We start from the raw sequence: 18,647 nt of genomic DNA, 5'->3' as shown, positions 1-18,647 counted from the left end.
AGTGCCTTAGAAGACAGAAATATAAGATCTGATAATGTTGGAATCTTGACAAATAACAGATTGCTTTGGAGGAAAATTGTTGATAGGAAGTTAGTAAAGATGTAAGTTCTTCATGCAGTACTATCATAATATCCTGTACACCCCCTTGAGGATACGTGTCAGGAATTTGATGATGATGACAATCGTTAATTCACCAGTTCTTCTTTTAAGTATAGCATAGAGATCACTCCTCTCACTAATATCATACCATAATCCATTGAAAGATTCCTCTCCTGGAGATGACCTTTCTCTCATCAGTGCTCTCATCTGGCATCATTCTCATCCTCCAGCTTCTGCGCAGAAAGCAAAAACAAATCGCCTTATGCCATACCAGAAACACTGCACTAGATACCTTGTATGGTTTTTCACTACAGAAAGACGTCAAGAGAATCTTAACATATTCACACAATGCATCATCTGTCAGGCATGAATGATTTGTTACATGTAATTCCTAGAGAAATTAAAATTATGTGAGAATAGAAAATATGTTTTCTTTTTTTTTTTGGATGCAATTAATTCAATGATAATTAAGACAAATTGTTTAACTATGTTTTTAAATTTATAAAGATGCATGTGATTATATTTCTATTGGCATTAATTAGTTATGAACTATTTGCATATGAAGGAAAGAATAGGCATAAATGTACTATACTTATACTAGTAAATTTGCTATTCTGCTATCGTTTTGTCAATAGTTTCAGACTCTGCATTACTAATGTTATTCTTTCTGCCAATTACTGAAATTTTACAGCTTTTGTCAACAAAAATGGAATGAATGAAATGAAAATTGATAAATCAACCAATACTGAAAGAGATCTTAAATCTCAAATTTTATTCAATTCTTCTAAGTAAGAGTGCAGTTATTACTATTATTTCAAAGCCTTTTGTTCCTAGAAGTGGTTATGCCTAAATTGAGTTTACTGGACTAATTTTATGGATATTCTACATTCTACAGTTCATTAAATTCTGTCCAGCCAGAGCAGAGTTATTATATTGTGTCATCTTGAAAAGTTCTGTCCCTTCAAATGACTGGGATGAAAAGATGTATTTAAATAAATTTGCATAAGATAAAACAGCAAATTTCAATAATACCTGCACATTCACTGCTAAAGAATAACATGCATATATGCAAATGGACAAAACAAATTTAATAATTGCTACAGAATCCAGAAGTATTAGAAAACTTCCTAGTATTCCTAATACAATGTCAAAAAATAACCAATAAATACAAAATATTATATTCAGGCAAGGGCAATCAAGGAAAAGAAAGATTAGCCATAGTATTCAACACTAAATACGAGGCTAATCTTCTTGAATGGCAGACAGTCTTAAGTAGAGTGATGTGGGCAAATACCAGAATGGGGAACTGGACAATGAGACATATTTGTGCCTATGCTGCCACAGAAAAATCTGCTAAGGAAAAAGTGGAGGAATTTTTTGAGGCTTTAGAGAAAGCAACTGACACAATGAAAAAGGAAAAATTTTTTCAAAAGGATTTGAAAATTGAAAGTGATCACTATTTAGTCTTCAGCAGGATAAAATTGAATTTCATATTGAAAAGAATAACATATAAGAAAGTTTTAAAGTGAATAAAAGTTGAGCAGCTCACAGATGTGAACTGTAGACTAAAATACACAAAGATTATTGAAGAAAAATGAGAGTTTGAGAACAGAAACCAAACCCTGGAGATTCAGTGGCAAGCGTTGAAGAAAACTCTGATTGATTCAGCCAGAGAGGCATATGGAGACATTGTCTGCAAAAAAAAAAAAAAAAAAACTCCCTGGTGGACACAGGAAATTAAAGAGGCAGTGAAGAAAAAGAAGAAAGCATATGAAACATTCCTGGCAAATAAGCCAGCTTGTGCTCTTAGAGAATACAGAGACAAATGTAAGAAAGCTAAACACTGTGTTAAAGGAGTTAACAAAAGTCATGGGAGAACTTTGGCAAGAACATGGAAAATAAATATCATGAAGGTCACAAAATATTCTGGAAGTTGTTGAAAAAGCTCAGAAATAGAGGAACGAGCACTGTAAAAGGAGTTAGATATGATAAAGGTGACATGAAAACAGGAGAAAATGATATCCTTGAAGTATGGAGTAATTACTTCGAAAAATTGCTAAATGAAACAATCAATGACAGCACACTGGTAAAAAACACTCAACAGGCATACAGTCAGGAATATATATTCATATTTGAAGTAGAAAAAGCCATCAAAAGCCTGAAATGTCGAAAGGCAGCCGGAGTAGATGATATTCGACCAGAAATGCTGAAGTATGACGGTATGGGGGGGGGGGGGGGGTCTTACAGTGGCTGCGCTGCATAGTTCAGGGAACCTGGACAGAGGGACGAATTCCCGATGATTGGAGTAGAGCTCTCATAGTACCCATATATAAAAAGGAAAATAAAACTGAATGTGAGAATTACAGAGGTATTTCCCTACTGAGCATTCCTGGCAAGAGCTATGCAAGCATACTTGAGAAACGGTTGAAAAAATTGTTCAAAAATATCTGTGTTTAAGTTTTGTAGATCTGGAAAAGGCACATGAGAAGGTGCCAATAGAGAAGCTCTTCAATACGCTACAGTTATATGGTGCCAATGGGGCATTATATCAAGCAATACTTAGTCTTTATTTGAGCTGTAAGCCAGCAGTTGGAATTGAAGTACAGGAAGATGGTTTAATGTTAAATCTGGTGTGAGACAAGGATGTACATTATCCCCTCTGTTATTCATGATCTATATGGATCGCATGAAGGAAAGTGGTATTAAACATATATCAAAATTGGAGATGTTAATGTCAGCTCTTTGCTTTATGCGGATGATGTTATATTTCTAAATAAATCTGCTACAAGTCTGCAAGATACCTTTATTAATTTGAATAACTGTTGTAATAGATATGGTATGAAGGTCAGCAATAAAAAGACAAAGACAATGAAAATAGGCAGAATCATTGAAAATGTCAACTGCATTGTAAACGGAGAATCTGTGGAACAAGTAAAACATTTCAGCTACTTAGGTTCAATTTTTAGTGAAGATGGTAAATTAACTTTTTCTCCCCTAGTGATTCCAATTGGAATCACTAGGGCAGAAAAGTGTCTTTGCTTTTGTACCCCATTTTACGTGGCAAATGATTCCAATTGGTATCGTATGTCGTAGTTTCATTCTTTTAATATAATAACAGGTATGTATTATACATATAAATCTTACTAATATCGGTTTTTATGACTTCGTAGAATAATATGCATATATTGGATTATAGAGTATTAGCTCAGAAGTTGAATATTTACTACCAAAATATAATGATTCCATAGGGAATCAGTCGGTCAGAATTCCTATAATGTATTTTTCAGAAAAATACTTGATACTCTTGCTTTTTTAGACCTAAAAACAAAATAAATAGAAAGAAAAAAATTTTTTCACTTGAAAAAAAAAAAAAAAAAAAAAAAATTCAGGTCCGAAAGGGTTAAATATGGAAATAGACAACAGAATCAGCAAAGCTGGTATGGTAAGAAGTCAACTGAATAAATTCATATGGAATAAGAGAGAAATTAGTCGGAACACTAAATTAGCTGTATACAAGACAGTGTTATGGATCTGAGAGTTGGGTTAGAAGTAAAACACTTCACCAAAGACTAGAGACCGCAGATATGAGAGTCCCGAGAAAGATTAGAGGGGGGAACAGTGTCATCAATAGCAGTATCATATTAAAAACGAGGATATTAGGAAAGAACTTTACATTGTCAGCATCTAGGAATTCATTCACAGAGCTAATCTCAGGTGATATTTTCATTGAAACAGAGTGGCAGAGGAAAGATTAGCAAAACAGCTGTTCTCTGCCAGGTTGGCAGGAAAAAGACGAAGTATAGGTGGATTGATATAGTAAAAAGTGCCTTACAACTCAGAAGACAGAAATATGAAATCTATGATATTGGAGTCCTTACAGGTAACACTCATTTGGAGGAAAATTGTAGATAGTAAGTTAGTAAAGATGTAAATTTTTTATGTAGTACTATCATATCCTGTACACCCCCTTTGAGGGTGTATACCAGGAATTTGATGATGATGTAAAAAAAAAATCAAGTTTACCATTGATATAACAGATTAGCCAATTTCTATTCTGAATTGTCATAATTACTGAAAGGGCATCAAAATTTCTTTCTAAGCATTCTTAGAATATGCACTTAATGTTACCATCATATTAGCCAGAAAGGGTGGTGAGCATACTGAATGTTTTCTTTTCTTCGTGGTATAATACCTAAACTCAATGCAATGCACATTATCAAATGAAAAAGAAAACATGATCTTTTATGTCAACTTCAAAACCGTTACTGTTAAAATGACTCGCACAGAAAAACAATTACACATTTGTAGCATTTCATGATATCACTACATTCCTATGGTAAATTAAAGTTACCCATAAGAGCTAGTGCAAAAGATTCTAATATTATTCAGAAGCCTGAAGACAGTCACATGCTTTTCAAAAATATTCAGCTAAAATGACATTTACAAAATCTGTTTACTTTTGTGGTTATCCTTACATATGATAGTGGCATCTCTTCAAGAGTCAACATCCTGCAGGATTTGGGCTTCCTCATATCATCTGTGTTAAAGCCAAAAGAGTAAAGTGGCCATGGTCAACGTGGTTACTCGCTCTACAAACAGGGAATGTGGAGCTCTCCAACATATGACTGTGGGGCAGAAAACCATACTATCCATCACATTACCAATGGGTGCCAACTTAAAGCATTCAGATGCAATCACGACTGCTTCTCCTGAGACAATTCAGTGGTGGCTGCAACATTTAGATCTGAAAATTTGATTTTTATTCTTATTTTGTAACTTAACTTCTTTTTCTAAAAAAGACCAAGTTGTAGGTGGACTGATACAGTAAAATGATGAAATTATGATAAGTATACTGTAAACTTTCTGTGAGAGAGAAATAAGGCAAGAAAGAAACCTTCTGTGTGGAGACACCATGTTTCTGGTGTTATATAATTTTTCAAGTTTTGAGCTTAAGATATCAAATATATAAGAGGTTATTTATTCTTAAATAATGTTACACTGTGTGTGTGTGTGTGTGTGTGTGTGTGTGTGCGTGCGTGCGTGCGTGAGCGAGGGGAGGTGAAGTATGAAGGAATGGTATAACATCACAAATTTAAAGCATTTTCTTAAAAAAGTTAATTTTTCTGATAAGAAATATGGCAAAACCTTTTTTTCTTTAATCTTAAAGATCATTAAGAGTTATAAAAAAATCCAATCTGATTGACTTCAATAATGATAATGATATAAGTTAACAGCAAACAAAAATTTATCTGAAAATTTTAAAAAAACTTAAATGTTCATTATTTCTTTTTCTAAAATCTAATATAACACCGAAATCCCTAAAACTTTCAATTAAATAGAACTAACTGTATATCTGTTCATACACATGCAAAAAATGCAACTTTTGAATATGTAAATTTACAACGAAATTTCTTTTAGCTTTAAATATCAACAAAGATCTCTTCATATCAAAGAAACTTTTCTATAAATATTTGTTAATGATAACCATATATTTATCAACATCCCAAACTAAAATGGAAAAATAAATAAAAATAAATAAATAATATATTATTTCAAGCAGAACCTCTCACCTCTTGATCATAAACCATTTTTGTAAATTCTTCAGTCTTACTGAATCCTGTTTGTTCATCAGCTGGAACTATTTCCTGAAGATTTCTATCCCTGTTTTCTTCAGTTTTACACAAGATTTGACCAGAATTATTTTCACTATTTCTCACAGAGTTCTGATTTCTTGAATTTTTCTTCAACTTGTCTTTCAACACTACACCATTTTCGTTACTTTGTTCAGCCAACAGTTCTAAATTCTGTTCAGAATATTTCTTTGTTCTATCTGTTAATTGATGAATTGAAGTGCTGAAATCAAAGTTTTTATTTTCAACAGGAAGTCCATGATCTGTCTCAACAGAATCTGCTTTTTTTGTAATTCTGTTGTTTTTCAGTTCATTATTTTTATGCAATTTGTTGTCCATCTTCTTTCCTTTATACTTTTGAGGCCTATCAAAAAACTTCTGCATCCCAATATTACTGTTCAGTGGCTGCCCTATGCTATTTTTCTGAAATGGATGATTCCAGTATCTCATGTCAGCAGGTGGAAAGAAATTTGGAACATATGCAGGTGATGGGAGTAAACCTCTACTATGAATTTCATAAGGAGTTTGTTGAAAAAATGGTGAATGTTGTTGTTGTCTAACAAATAATGGTTTTCTCACTAGATGCTTCTTACACTTCTCAGTTTGGTTTCCACACTGAGCATTATACTGTCTGTTAAATTTGAAGTCACTTGCATAGGAGCTGCTTCGGAGCATTGCAGTTTTATCAACACTGAAATAAAAGCTTATCTATTATTCCTTTTCTTGGTTATTATTTAAAATGTACAGTGACATTAAGAATGATTTTTAAAATATCTTTAGAAGTCTTTATAAAATTATAGCAATCATTTATTCTGTCATGCCACAGGGTAAAATCTCCCAAATGTGGTGAATGGTCTTGGGGGGGGGGGGGGTACTCATCCTCCCAAAATATAAGAATTAAATATGCATGTGAACTATTGATAGACAAAATTAAACTATAAAGATTCAAAAAAATTAATGTTATTAATCCAGTTTATTAAATGAAAATTTAATTTAATATTAACATGTAATATTAGATATAACAGTAAAAATATCTACCAAGTATAAGCTGAAATAGTGGACGTATTGACTGAAAATCAATGATCTGACTGCAAATCATCCAACCACCAACCAGATTACTAGATATTCTCTCCACTCTCCTAACATTCTCCTTACAAGTGTGCACTACAAAGACTACACCACCTTTTGTAATCAAACTATAATTAGATAGTTAATTTTATCTTTGTATGATCATGCTTTATGAAGAGGCATCCCAGAGATGTACTGCTATCCTCTACTCCTATAAATGACTGACCTTCCCTCACTAACAGAACTTATTATTCCAAATTTTGTTGACGACTATCTTCCATTCCTTCTACTCATTTGGCAAATTGTGCCATGTACAAAGACCATAAGCTTCACACTGTCTTACCTATCAGTGCCTTAAACACAGAACTACATTATAATTTTAAATGGAGAGGTGAGGAAGAATTCTTGCTTCTTGCATAAAGTATCCCAATCGTCCTCTTCCCTTAAAAAATTTAAATTATCAGACAGAATCAGATCTCTCTCATCACTGAGTAACATTTACTTTAATTCTTTCCTAACACAAAACATCAAATCACATCTGTACCTTTCTCAGCCTTTCTAGTTCCACAGGAGTTCCTCAATGAACTATTATCCAACAATCATCAAATTTCATACTAAGCTAAAGGAAATTTTACAGTCTGGCTACAAATTAAATTAGACTGGACAAGAGATTATAATTATGTTTTAATCCTTTACACAAGTGCACGCAAACAAAGTTTGCATGTAAAGTATCTTCATAAGCTACTCGTATATAGACAATGCTGACTTCATATCAATTGCCTCAGCAACCATAATGCAAAACACACTTCCCTATAGATATGCATATCATTACAAAGCAACATAGTGAAGAAGGTTGAAACTGCTCTAGATAATGACCGTTCCTATAATGCTCAGCAATATAAGCACCAGAAAGAAAAGTGTTCTTTGCATCATGGGATATTGAGGCAGGAGTGGAAGTCAATGCCCCTACATACATGTGTAGCCTTTGTCATGAAAATACGATATGTGCAAACTTATGATCTAACTGAAGGAAATACCAACTAGAGCTCTAAGTAAAATATTCCTTCATTGGCTGGTGAAATACCCATAATGGATGGAGGGATCATCAAATAGAGACGATGGGCACGAAAAGAGTAATCATAATGAGAAACATTAATTATTCAAATATTGAATGGGTATAAGTAATATCTCATGAGAAGAACGAAAATGTTGCAACTTCTGATTGGTGACAGTGATCCTGCAATACTCACTTGGGAAGTGACTAAGTTAATAAAGTTGTAACCTTTCCATTCAGAAAAGGTTACATGCTAATACAAAGCCAGAAATTATGACCAACTGCAGGGTATACTGAGTTCACCACAATAGTATTGGTTGCCGGATGGGAAGAATATCGACAGTACATGGGAAGCATTTTAAAAAAAATAATTAAATGATGCAATATCAGAATGTGTCCCGAGAGTTCAAAGAATAAATAGGGTAGGAGTGAAATGAACATGTAACCTTATTAAGCAAGAGATTCATAAGAAGCGGCTGATGTGGAAGGAATACCGTATATATAAGGATGATGTCCGTTATGAAAATTATAAGCAGCATGCTAGAATAGTCACAACTGTTGTACGGAAAACAAAGTCTGAGTATGAAAAGAAACTGGCTCTGCAAGCTAAAGACAACTCAAAATAATTCTATTGATATGCTGCAGGTAAAAGAAACTGAATATGAAAGAATAACTCTTCTGAATGGAGGTGTGAGGGTGACAGGTGCAGAAGAGGTTGTTCAACTAATGAGTGCCCACTGAGTGCCTGCAAAAAGTTATCAACCTGATGTATGCAACATTGTGTTCACTGCTACCTCTTCACTGAATGAAGAAACTCAGGTATATGAAGAATTATTAGAACTGTTGCACAAACTCAACAAGAATTCAGAAACAAGAAATGATGGGATATCAGTGCAGGTGCTAAATGAGTGCCCAGCTGAACTGGTTATTCCTCTGACCTGGTTATATAATTTGAGTCTCAGAACAGTGAATATTCCGCAGGAATGGAACGAATGTATGGTAATCCCATTGCACAAGGGTGGTGCAAAGGCCGATGTATTCAACTATCGACCAATCAGTATATCAGGAGTGGTGGTGAAGATTCTGGAAAAATTGGTTAGAGCTTGCATTAAGAAATGGGTTGACTGTGAATCTGTATTTGGAATGAACAGAGAGAAAGTAAGGTTTTTTTTTTAGTAAATTGCTCACATTCTATAATAATGTTACCATTGAAATAGACAAGGGGAATGGATACACCGTAATACTTTTGGATTTTGCTGAGGCTTTTGACAGAATACACCATGGAAGACTGTTGCATAAAGTGGAGAATATGGATTTGAATTATAAAATAGTAAAAGATAGGTAGAATAATCAGGAATGCTGCTGATATGCAGTACTTGCAGAATGATTTGGATAGGATGGAATTGTGACATGGGAAAATGGATGTCAGTTCAATGTCAGTAAATGCAAAATCATGCACTTTGGCATGATTAGATATCCAATGTCATATTATATTGGTGGAATTATGCTTGAAGAAACTGATCAGGCTAGGGATCTTGGAGTGGCAGTAGACAGAAAGTTGGCATTCAGGGACCATGTAGCAAAGATTACAAATACAACTCAAAATATAATTGTTCTGCTGAAACGAACTTTCACATGTAAAGATAACAATGTCATTTTGTCTCTTTACAAGACCTTAATAAGACTTCACTTGTGTGCAGGTGTAGTGCTTGATTGAAACGGACTGCCAGTGGATGTGTGTGCAAGCAGTGTGAATGAATTCAAGAGTAAGTGTGATATCTGGTGCACGTAGTATGTGGCCTCCCTCGATGAGTCTCTGACTCCCTAAGTCTCTCTTAATAATAATTATAATAATAATTGTGGTGTCGTGGTGACCTTGACATGTAAAGACAGGGAAGTCAATTTTGTCTCTTTTTTCAGTTTCGGTTTTATCAAGGCCCTGATAAAACCGAAACCGAACTAGTACTAAGTGCAAATTTAGTCTCCTGTGTTACAAGGGAATAAAGAAGCTGGGAAATGGTGCAAAGATCAGTTACAGAGATTATATTGGAATTATGGAATATAGATTATGAGTGTGTGGACTATAGACTCTGGTTAACAGGAGAAAGAGGAGTGATAAGAGCTACAAACTTCTGAATGGATGTTATAGGATATTGCCTACTGAAATTTTTCATAATGTAGAAGGTGGGAAGAGAACAAGTGGACATCCATGGAAGTTAGGTTTGTTTGAAGTTAAGAAAGGGATAAGAGCTAGAATTTTCTCTCACAGAGCAGTGAGTGTGTGTGTGGAATAGTAGGTAGTGAGTGCATTATGACAGCTGGTTTTGGTGATGTACAGCCTTCCTCGATGAGATCTTGACTCCCTGGAGATCTCAGATAATAATAAGAATAATAAGTCAGTATAATATTAAAAATAAAAAGGTATATGAATGCTTTAAAGTCAAGTCACTTTCAGATGTGAATTTTTAGAGGGAAATCAGCTAGAATGCCAAAGTAGCATTACACTAGATGACATTCAAACTAATTAATTTCTGGATCTTAAAGTAAAATTAGAAAAAAAACTGATCTAAGAGCAGAGACCCAGATATGAGAGTTTTAAAAAAATTAGGAGACTAGACATTCAGCATTCAGATTATGAGGACAGATCGCACAGTATGTGGACTACAGATTCTGGTTAACAGGAGAGAACTCTCATGTATGGGCACAACATAATATATATATATATATATATATATATATATATATATATATATATAAATAATAAAAAAACAATGCTTCATATTGGCAGAATCAAATTAAAAATGATGGTAGGAAGGAACACAATACTAATATTAAGATAAGAGCCAAATAATCCAGAGGAAGACCAGGATCAGGTAGGTCAGTTCTCAATACCAAAATGTTCTTAAGGCTAAAATCTGACAATGCTGGAAATCTGATAATTAGCTAAATTTGGAAAGAAACTGTGCATAAGAAACTAGTAATACTATAAACTTATTACATATCCTATATATCTCTTGAAGATACAGATCAGGAAACAATGCCAATATTTTATATATTTAAATACATTAAGCCTACTTGAAGCTAATCAGCATAAAATATAATGGTCAAATACTGTGAAATGCAATCGTGAATGCCTACACCTTACAATAAAATAATAAGCCCATATCCCATTACATCAATGGATTTCAAACACTGTGGGGGGATTTATAGGCATGAGAAGCGATGATCAATATTATTGCTTATTTTCAATATTTCGTATCTTATTTCAATACAATATAACACATTAAGACATTTCAAGTTTGGAAAAAAATATGTTGAAGAACATCAGTGCAGCTATCCCATTAAATATCTTTATTGTCAATATTTTACTAAGTTGGAAATTTAAATGTATAATTTTTAAAATAAATATCTGTGTGCTATTTTACTTTTAGTTTGGTTTGAAGGATGATTGTACAGGTATACCTTGATTAACGCGATTAATTAATCCCTCAACGTTACCGCATATATCAAATATAATAATCAAAGGTAAAAATTAAAATTCATCCATAATTGATTATTGTATTAATAATTCGTTTTATATGGTACTGTTTTATCTATCTATAAGTTCACTGGACATCCACAGGTGCCGTATGGTCACTCCAATGCTCAGTGATGTGACACCAGGCCTCGCCATGTAGTCCTGTTGTTTACTTTTCTGGAAACTTCGACTCTCTGAAGATTAATTGCTCCACACACACCATCCATCCATCTCATTGATGGTCTACCCCTTCCTCTTTTTCCAGGAACTTTACCTTCAAATACTGTTCTGAGAAGTCCTCCTTCCATCCTTTCAATGTGTCCAAAATATTTTAATTTTCTTTTGTCAATATCCTTAAGGAGCCTTTTCTAACACCCATTCATTTGTATGCCTTTCAGTATATGATATCCTCAACAGCCTTCTGTAGCACCACATCTCAAAAACAGATAAGATAAGATAATCAGCATAAAATATAATGGTAAAATACTGTGAAATGCCTACACCTTACAATAAAATAACAAGCCCATATCCCATTACATCACTGGATTTCAAACACTGTGTGTGGGGGGGCGGGGGGGGATTTATAGGCATGAGAAGCGATGATCAATATTATTGCTTATTTTCAATATTTTATCTTATTTCAATACAATATAACACCAAGTTTGGAAAAAATATGTTGAAGAACATCACTGCAGCTATCCCATTAAATATCTTTATTGTCAATATTTTACTAAGTTGGAAATTTAAATGTATAATTTTTAAAATAAATATCTGTGTGCTATTTTACTTTTAGTTTGGTTTGAAGGATGATTGTATACTACAGGTATACCTTGATTAATGTGATTAATTAATCCCTCAACGTTACCACATATATCAAATATAATAATCAAAGTTAAAATTAAAATGCATCCATAATTGATTATTGTATTAATAATTTGTTTTATATGGTACTGTTTTATCTATCTATAAGTTCACTGGACATCCACAGGTGCCGTATGGTCACTCCAATGCTCAGTGATGTGACACCGGGCCTCGCCGTGTAGTCCTGTTGTTTGCTTTTCTGGAAACTTCGACTCTCTGAAGATTAGTTGCTCCACACACACCATCCATCCATCTCATTGATGGTCTACCCCTTCCTCTTTTTCCAGGAATCTTACCTTCAATTAGTGTTCTGAGAAGTCCTCCTTCCATCCTTTCAATGTGTCCAAAATATTTTAATTTTCTTTTGTCAATATTCTTAAGGAGCCTTAATGTTCTACTGATCTTTTCTAACACCCATTCATTTGTATGCCTTTCAGTATATGATATCCTCAACAGCCTTCTGTAGCACCACATCTCAAAAACAGATATCCTTTTCTTATCTGACTTCTTTATGTTCCAAGTCTCACATCCATAAGTCGCTGTTGCAAAAACAACTGCACCCAAAATCCTCAACTTTGTTCCCATGGAGATAGATCCATTCTTCCAGATTTTAGACAAGTCTCAGACTGTTGTTTTAGCCATTCCTAACCTTCTTCTGATGTCTTCTGAACAGCAATTCCTCACATTAATAATGGAGCCCAGGTACTCAAACTTGCTGACATTTTGAATTTTTTTTCCATTAAGGTAAACTTGTTTCTCAAGAGATTCCCTGTTTTAGGAAAGATAAAAAATGAATGCAGAATGCAAAGTAAATGTTTAATAAATGCTTGTACCTACATTAGTTACTGCAAATTTTTTTATCAAAAAACAGTTTTCAAGAGTCGTTTGAACAGTTTTAGTTTTTTCTTATCAGCATAAATTCTATGATAAAAGCAAAATGACTCCCTAGACCTTGTTTTTACAAGTATTCTTCGATTAACATCTGGATTCATATCCATTACTTCCTGCTTAAGCAATTCTAAACTGCAAAATATTCCATCCAGTTCTTTGATTGTTATCTCCTCTGAAACCTCATATTTACATTCTGTTTGTTTTTATCTTCATATGCACGTTGTTGTTGTTCAATTTCATGCAGATCGTGGTCATTGAAATCTTTTGAATTTGAATCCAAAAATTCTTCAACATCTTCTGCATCAACACCATCAAAACCAAGGTCATCACCAATTGCAATGATTTCTTCAACCACGTTGTTTACAGGATTTTGAAAACCACATAAGTCATTAGCACATTTTGGCAAAAGGTTTTTCCAAACAGCTCTCATGCAGCTGTAAGACACTTGCTCCCATGAGTCATGAATGTTTTCAATTGCATGTTTAATGTTAAAATTTTTCTAAAATTCTTGGAGCATAACCGCATTTTTCTCATGTTGTTGTTTCTACTGCCTTCGAGAGTGTCTTTTTAAAAAAACAGTCTTTAAAAGTTGCAATGATGTTGTATTTGGTGGAAAAAATAAAACTTTCACATTCTCACACAGTTCATTAAGAGAATTTAGATGACTGGGTGCATTATCATCAACGTCATCATGCTCACTTTCTTTCTCTCGGCCAGAAAACATTCCTCGAGGCTTGCATGTTTTTGCGTGATAAATTTAAAGGTGCATTAATTAAAACTCCTGCTGATATATAAAGGGATTGTCGCAATTAATTTGGCTGCATTAATCATATCCCATGTTAAGCAAGGGATACCTATATTCAAAAACTGTAAAAACACAAGTTTAACTAAAATAAAATAGATAAATATTATTTTCTAAAAAGATAAGATAAGAACAGATATCTCTCCTCCCCTTTTATATAAGGGGAGGAGGGATATCTGTTCAAGAAGTTTGAAACCACTACACTACATTTATAAACTATTTCTATCATCTTTGTATCATAATGAAGTGTGGACAATTATCGCATTTGCATTCTAAGAATCAAGAATTATGTATTAAAAAAAGGTTAACTAACTCCAGTAAAGGTCATCTTTGGATTTACATTTGATTCTCAGAATCTGGCCATCCCAATGATAAGTCAAGGTAAGGGAGTGATTTTTAAGATAAGTTAAATATCAGCTTATTAGCATTTCTTTAGGTATGCTTAGATGATATAATGAAAATAACAGAACACTATTACTTACTCAATTCGATTATAAACTCTTTCACAGATCGGAATAGCTCTTGGTGACAGAACATGGTGGTGGTGAAGATGGTGTTGCTGACTGCAACAATATGATTCTGAAAGAGCAACAATTAAAAACTATTAATAATTTCATGATTTCTCTCATTAATCAGTGATTAAAGATGAATTCGCCAGCAAATAGAAGCACAAATAATGCTACCACGTACAGGCCGATGCACCTAACTCAAACCCACAAAGAGTAGGCGAAAAGACAGCAATGTGGAATGCAAACTGCATATATAATATTTAATCATCAACATCAGAATGTTGTACAAACCTGGCAAATTAAAACTGACAGAGAGAGAAAACTTGAGCTGTTCAAATAGGAAATAGTGGGAGTTGCAGAGATCCACTGGACAGGTGAGGGAAAAATCAACACAAATAATGCTACCACGTACAGGAAAGCCGATGCACCTAACTCAACCCCACAAAGAGTAGGCGAAAAGACAGCAATGTGGAATGCAAACTGCATATATAATATTTAATCATCAACATTAGAATGTTGTCTAAACCTGGCAAATTAAAACTGATAGAGAGAGAGAGAACTTGAGCTGTTCAAATGGGAAATAGTGGGAGTTGCAGAGATCCACTGGACAGGTGAAGGAAAAATCAACACAAAAAATGCAAGCACATTTTACTTAAGAAGGAAAGATAATCATCACAGAGAATGTCTAGCACTAATAATTAAAAAATGTCTCCTAAACTAAATAGAAGACCAATTTCCTCTAGAATCATCTCAGTAAGATTCAAAGCAAAAGAAAAAGGAATATATATAAAAATAATAGAAGTTTATGCCCCAGACCAATCACACATGAAGAGGAGGAATATAGCCAATTTCTTGAACTGAAAAAAGAAATTAGGCGAACAAGTACAAGAGATACTCTGATTATTATGGGAGATTTTAGTGCAAAGATCGGACAGTACTCTGAAGAGCAGGGGAAAAAAAAAAAAAAAATCAGCTAACGCCTTTTATTCCCATATAGGGAGTAGGCAAGGCAGAGTTCTAGCCCTCGCTAACTTTTGGAGACTGAGTAGGCAGTTCAATCTCCACTGGTACCCAATCAGAGATGGCTGGCCCAAGTCTATCACTAATTAAGTGGCACACAGTGAAGAGAGACAACTCAACAAATGCCACCATCTCGTGGTTCCTAACACAATATATTTAATGTCTGAAATACTTTGTAGTCTACTTTGCATTCTACTGTAGATTTTCTTTAGTTTACGAAATGAAAACCCCACTTGTCCATACCAGAGATCGTCTAACTCGGGAACCGGTCAAAAAAAAGCTTATTAAAACTTCCTCTGGTCACCAACTAGATTCAAAACCAAGTCTTCCTTTATGCAGTTAAGCACCATGGTGTGCAAACGCCACATCCACTGAGCTACACAAGCAAAAGGAATGGGAAAATTTGGTCATAGAGAGATGAATGAGAGAAGAGAGGACTTGATTAATTTTTGCAAAATAAATCAACTGTTAATCACAAAAACCTTACTCTACCACCCCCAACACAAATACACCTGGACATCACCAAACAATGAAATCAAAAACTGTTAGAAGTTTTTTTCCACTTCGTTAGGCTATAATAAATTTAGTTTAATCCTTTATCCAAGTGGAAGCAAACAAAGTTTGCACCTGAAGTATATTCAAGACTGAGGCAACTCATGGTAAAGGTAGACCAAGCTCTCATCACTACTTGTCTTAGTATCTCCCATAATGCAAAGCTCAACTCCTTGCAGACATGTATAATGCTATGCATTAAGGGAAGGGCCACTTTGCATTATGGGAGATACTAAGACAAGTAGTGATGAGAGCTCAGTGCAAACTTTGTTTGCTTACACTTGGATAAAGGATTAAACTAAATTTATTATAGAAATCAAAAACTGTATAGACTATATAATCATTAATAAGAAATGGAAGCATTCCTTCGAAAATGTCAAAACATTAAAAAAGATTGACATCGATACAGACCAGCCAAACTAAAAATCTGTTTCAAAAGAAAGAGAATAAACCACCAAAAAAACAAAAGAAGATCTCAAAACTCAACGATAGCTTGATAAGATCTAACTATCAGAGAACATTAAAAGAAAAATTAAATAATCTTGCTTTAGATACAGTCTTGGAGTTTTGGAAAAAATGTAAAAAAATTATTAAAGAAACAGCAACAAAACACCTCGGCTACCAGACAAGAGTAAATAAAGATTGACTTACACCACAGATTTTGGACTTATGGGAGAAAAAAAGAATATCCAAAACTAACCTCACAAAAGAAGATAATCAAGAAAATAGAATATTATACAAAAATTAAAAAAAAGAAATAGACAAAAAATGCAGATTAGCAAAAATCACATATTTAGAAGAAAAAGCAGGAATATATGAAGAAGCATACAATAAAGATGACTCCAATTCCACTTATGAAATAGTTAAAGAGATAACTAGAACATACTCACCCAACCCAGTTTCAATATTGCAATAAGATGGAACCACAACAAGTAGCCATGAAACAATAAAAGAAATATGGACTAATTATTTTAAAGAAAAATTTGAAGCTGAAGAAAACACAGATCAAGACACCTTCAACTGAGAAGAAACGTTTGATACAAAAGACATACTAAATGAAGAAATACATAGAGCAATCAAGCAAATGAAAAATAATAGAGCACCATGCCCAGGATTCTTCAAAAAGAACTTTTAGAAACAGGGGAAAAGCATAATAAATTACCTAAGGGAACTGTTCAACAAAATAGTAAAGAAAGGAAATTTACCAGCAGAATGGAGAACAGGCCAGATCATACCCATCCACAAAAAAGATGTATGATCCTGCACTAACTATAGACCTATCACCCTTCTAAGCCATCGCTATAAAATATCCCTCAGGATTCTTCAAAACAGAGTTAAACATTCTTATGAAGAACACATGGAAGAAGAGCAAATGGGATTTAGAAATAGCAGGAGCACAACAGATGCAAGTTTCACACTAAACATATTAGCAGATCTCATGAGTGACAAAAATAAAACACTCTACTACTGTTTTATCGACTTCAATAAATTGTATCAAGAATTACTATTCAGAAACATGAGCAATAGTGAATTACAAAAACATAGAAACAGATGAAATAGCAATTAAAAAAGGAGTTATCCAAGGCTGTCCATTGTAAAAGAAGTAGTAGACAAAGGACTACAGATGTATGAAGGCACAACTGGAAGAAATATAACACATTTAAAGTATGCTGATGACATTGTTATCACTAAAGACAGCCAAAAAAAATTAGAAAATATCCTGATCAAGCTGCATCAAACAAGTAACAAATATGATATCAAAATCAATTTTAGTAAAACAAAACTAATGGTAATAGGAAGAAGAAGGGAATCAATCCAAATGAAAATAGGAAACAATAAAATAGAACAAGTAAAGCAGTTCAATTACCTAAGATCAATGATCACTTAATATCTAGACTTTTTCAAAACCATCAAACACAGAATCAATAATGGATGGATAACAATGTGTAGACTATAAAAAATATGACTAAATTTAACACACGTGAACCGCAGTAGTGGTAGGTTTTTTATTACGTAAATATTTCGTCCTAGGTATCTTAGGACATCATCAGTACAGTAGAACAATACTAGGAATGACACAAAGGATAGGGCACGTATGTACAATGGAATCCAAATTGTATGCAGTGGTGCATTGCGGCCTGAACTTAAATTAGATTAAATTGAAATAAATAAATTAAATTAAATTATACAATTAAGTTACTTTTACACAATTTTGTATGACAATTTCCCATACTTTAGGGATGGAAAGAACATCATTGCGGTTTTGATTTGGTCTGTGAAGTAGGGCTTCAGCACTTTCTTTATATAAGCGTTCATATTTATATGAGGATCTGTGTAGGAGTTTTGTCTTTTCCCAGTGGATCTTGTGGTTTGGGTTTTCAACTCCGTGTTGAGATAGGCCTGATTTTTGCGGTTTGATGAGGCGGATATGGTCTTGATGTTCTGGAATGCATTTAAAAACTGATCTGCCTGTCTGTCCGTAATAGGAGAGTATACAGGAGCATGGAACCTTGTATACACCAGGTAGTAGCATAGGTGAAAGTTTATCTTTGGGTGAAGGTAACAAGTTGTGGATCTGATTGATGGGTTTGTAGGTGGCAGCAAGATTGTATTTCTTCATAATTTTTGAGAGTCATTCGGAGAT

At 33.8% G+C, this 18,647-nt stretch overlaps 1 protein-coding gene across 1 annotated transcript in view; it reads right to left on the bottom strand.

The window, feature by feature from the left end:
* Nucleotides 1–18,647, bottom strand: part of LOC150099879 (uncharacterized) — a 434,429-nt gene that overhangs the window by 227,619 nt on the left and 188,163 nt on the right. Inside the window, exons 10-11 of the mRNA XM_090403509.1 lie at nucleotides 14,405–14,501; nucleotides 5,670–6,420 (exon numbers count right to left, since the gene is read on the bottom strand). Of these exons, the coding sequence (XP_090259635.1) occupies nucleotides 5,670–6,420; nucleotides 14,405–14,501 (848 nt within the window). The remainder of the gene's footprint in view (nucleotides 1–5,669; nucleotides 6,421–14,404; nucleotides 14,502–18,647) is intronic.

This window comes from Typopeltis vanoorti, chromosome 14 (assembly GCF_054136105.1).
Source record: "Typopeltis vanoorti isolate ZY-2024b chromosome 14, IOZ_Tvanoo_1.0, whole genome shotgun sequence".
NCBI lineage: Eukaryota > Metazoa > Arthropoda > Arachnida > Uropygi > Thelyphonidae > Typopeltis > Typopeltis vanoorti.
Note: the sequence above shows the minus strand (reverse complement) of the source record. Positions and strands in the feature narration are given on the sequence as shown.